The sequence below is a fragment of the Corvus brachyrhynchos genome, unplaced genomic scaffold (assembly GCF_000691975.1).
Source record: "Corvus brachyrhynchos isolate BGI_N302 unplaced genomic scaffold, ASM69197v1 scaffold219, whole genome shotgun sequence".
In the NCBI taxonomy this organism is placed as follows: domain Eukaryota; kingdom Metazoa; phylum Chordata; class Aves; order Passeriformes; family Corvidae; genus Corvus; species Corvus brachyrhynchos.
In genome coordinates, this window is record NW_008240034.1 from 369082 (window position 1) to 372198 (window position 3117).

General features: G+C 61.3%; 2 protein-coding genes across 2 annotated transcripts in view; one reads left to right on the top strand and one right to left on the bottom strand.

Annotated features, from left to right (window-relative positions):
• The window catches only part of LOC108449042 (la-related protein 6-like), a 2157-nt gene extending 2067 nt beyond the window's left edge, over nucleotides 1-90 (top strand). Inside the window, exon 4 of the mRNA XM_017743794.1 lies at nucleotides 27-90. Coding sequence (XP_017599283.1) covers nucleotides 27-90 — 64 coding nt within the window. The remainder of the gene's footprint in view (nucleotides 1-26) is intronic.
• Nucleotides 91-1597: 1507 nt separating this feature from the next.
• On the bottom strand, nucleotides 1598-2312 carry IFI30 (IFI30, lysosomal thiol reductase). Its single transcript, XM_017743840.1, has 4 exons — nucleotides 2199-2312; nucleotides 1960-2112; nucleotides 1809-1877; nucleotides 1598-1720 (listed from the first exon to the last, which is right to left on the bottom strand). The coding sequence occupies exons 1-4, from the start codon at nucleotides 2283-2285 to the stop codon at nucleotides 1655-1657; spliced, it is 375 nt and encodes a 124-aa protein (XP_017599329.1). The 5' UTR covers nucleotides 2286-2312; the 3' UTR covers nucleotides 1598-1654.
• Between the last annotated feature and the right edge of the window lie 805 nt (nucleotides 2313-3117).

The following is a 3117-nucleotide window of genomic DNA, read 5'->3' on the forward strand; positions in this document are numbered from 1 at the left end:
AACGGGGTCCTGCGCCTGCCCCACAGCCCCGGGGGGACCAAGGGCTTCGGCAGCACCTTCGGGAGAGGAGAGCTCGTCCTCCGTCGCTGAGACTCCTTCAGATTCGGGGGTAGGGTTTATTATTTTCTTTCTTTTCCCTTCTTCTCTCGAGCAGAAGAATCTCCTATGGCCCTGAGAGCTGTGGGCAGTGGCAGTGCAGCTGATCCAGAGGCAGAAATTTTGGGGCAAGGACGATGCTCGAGGCCAATGCTGAGCAGGAGCTGTGCCGTGCTGTGCTCGTGCCAGTGGGACTGTGCTTGCTCAGGGCCCAGAGCTGGGTTTGGGGTCCAGGTTTTGGATGAGAAATGGACAATAAAGAGAGATGAAGTTTCCAGGCACTCTCTTGTTGGTGCTGTGATTTGTTTTTTTTTTTCCCCATCTTCCCAGGTCTTGCTGCTGCCTGAGGTGCAGCCAGACAAGGGAAGGAGGATCCCTGCCTGCCTGGTTTTTTTTCCCCATCTTCCCAGGTCTTGCTGCCAGACAAGGGAAGGAGGATCCCTGCCTGCCTGCAGCTGCCCCCCTTGCTGTTCTTGGGGTGGTGGGGGCACTGAGGGATGCCCAGGACAGGTGGCACAGGTTGGCTGAGCCTGAGACAGGAGCCGTGGCTGTGGTGGCAGGGCCATGGTTCCTCCTGGCTGCTCAAAGCATCTCCCTGGATGGAAAGTGGGGGTTTCCGAAGTCCCTCCTGCTCCCACAGGATCCTCTGGAAAAGGGCTAAGGGGGGCTACAGGTGCTTCTCAGGGGTCTGTCAGTGCAAGTGCCCTTGGTCTGTAGCCAGAGCTGGGATCTTCTTAAGATCAGTGGGATGGGGTGGGATGAGTCCCAGGCCTGCAGAGCTGGGATGGAGGATTCAGGTGGGAAGGGCTGGGGAGGGGGTGGGGTCACACCTGGTGCGAGGAGAGGTTTGAGGGCACAGCCCCTGCAGTCGGGGGTGATGTGGTTGGGAGCCTCTGGGTGAGGATGAGGGGGATGGAAAACACAGCAGGTGGGTGCTGGTGCCCATCACCCAGCCAGGACCCAGAACTGAGGAGCTGTTCTAGAGGCAGGGAGGAGAATTCTCTGGGTCATGAGTTCTTGTCCTCGTGGTGGATTTCAGTTTCCCAGACCCCAGCTGGGCATGGCCTCCTGCTGGGGTGAGCAGGTCCGGGAAATTCCTGAAGTCTCTGGGAGAGAACTTCTTGTCACAAGTGCTCAGGGAGCCACCAGGAAAGACACTGTCCTAAACCTGCTGGTTGAGAATGGAGAAGGACTGGTGGGAACTGGGATGGTCTTGGCCCCAGTGCTCCTGAAATTGTTGTTTAATGCTGTCAGTGCAAGGAGAAAGACACCAGAGCTGCTCTCCAAGATTTGGAGAGAGAAAATATTCTGCTCCTCAGGGAGGTGCTCAGCAGAGTTCCCTGGGAATCTTCAAGGGGGTTCTTTGTGAATCTCTGGAGCATTCCTGGGTCTGGAGGCCAGTCCCATTGTCCTAGTGCCCAGCTCTCTCTCTCCCCTTCCCACTGTGGCGGGGCAAAGCCAACCCCTCCCTGCTTCCCCGTAACACCACTCCAGATCCTGGTGTTTTTCAAAAAAAATATCCTTTTTATTGGCCTCTCTCTCGGTGCTCCCACATCCCTCAGCGCCTGCAGCCAGCTGGGATCTTCGGTGCCTTTGAGCCCCCACAGGCTTCGGGCTTCTCCCCCTGCCAGAGAGCAGCCAGTAGAGCCCCAGCAGGGATGGGGAGGTGCCCCCAAGCCCTGCTGTCCCCCCAGATAGATCCCCTGTCCCACCTGGTAGAGCTGGCAAACCAGCCCCAGCAGCGAGGCCTGTGCCTGTGCCTGCAGCTCGTTCGTGTGCTTCTGTGGGAGGATACAGGGCCAGTCAGGGGGGTCCCCACGGTGTCCCAGCCCTACCTGGTACCCTGCTGCCCCCCTGCCATACCCCATTGACGGTGATCCAGGGCACGTACTGGTGGGGGGGGTCCAGGGCCTCGGTGAGTTGGGCGTTGCGGTGCATCAGGGCCACCCCCGTGTCCCCCCGCACGCAGGCGGCGATGCGGCCGCTGTCCAGCTCCGGGGCGTAGATCTGCAGGCACTGCCAGGCACAGCGGGCAGGGGGGCGGCCTGGGGGACAGGGATGTCCCCCAGGGTGGGGTGTGAGGGGCGGGGAGGGGGACATACAGCCTCCAGGTTCTTGGTGACGGAGCTGCCCGACTCCAGGCAGAAGATGACGGGGAAGTAGGTGCTGAAGTTCTTGGCCTCGTGCATCAGACAGGCCTATGGGGACAGGGTGGGTGGTGAGGGGCTGCTGGACACCGCTGTGCCAGCACTGTGGGAACAGGGACCGTCACCTCGATCATGTTGCCCAAACATTCCTCGGGGCCGTGCTGGCACTCGAAGTCCAACCTCCCGCTGACGTTCCTCTCCTGCGGGTCCAACTGGTCAGAGCGGGGCCAGCGGCACCGGGGTGAGCGCCCGCGGCACCGGGAGGGCCGGCTCCTACCTGGGCGTTGCCATAGGGCACCAGGGTGATGTCGAGCATCTCTTCGGGCAGCAGCAGCCAGGTGGAGAAGAGCTCCATGACCAGGAACTCGCGGCACGCCGGGCACAGGCTCTCGTAGTACAGGCCCAGCTCCACGGGCGCGGCCGCGGGGTGCGGGAGGCTGGGGCAGCTGCTCTCCACCTGCACACGGGAACGTTTCGGGGTGCACGGGGGGGATACGGCCGCAGCCCCCCATCCCAATATCTGTAGGGATGGGGCAAAGCTCCCGCGATGCAGGGAAGAAGGGGGATGAGGGTGCGCAGGGCTAGAGGGAAGTGAGAGTGGCCAGGGCCTTTCTGCTGCTGCAGGATGCTGCGTGTGGCTGAGACCCAGCACTGGGGCTTTCCACGAGAACTTCCCCAAAATATTTTAGAGGAAAACAAATTTAGACCAGGACGTGCCTGGGTGGGGGGATGGCCCACCACCCACTGCCAGGGCTGAGCTGCAGCCCCGTGGGGCTCACAGGGCGTTGGCACCGCCCGGGGCTGTTTGGGGCAGAACAAGCTGAAAAGCGGTTTTACACTTAAAAAGCAGAAGTGCCAGCTGCAGCTGGGGAGG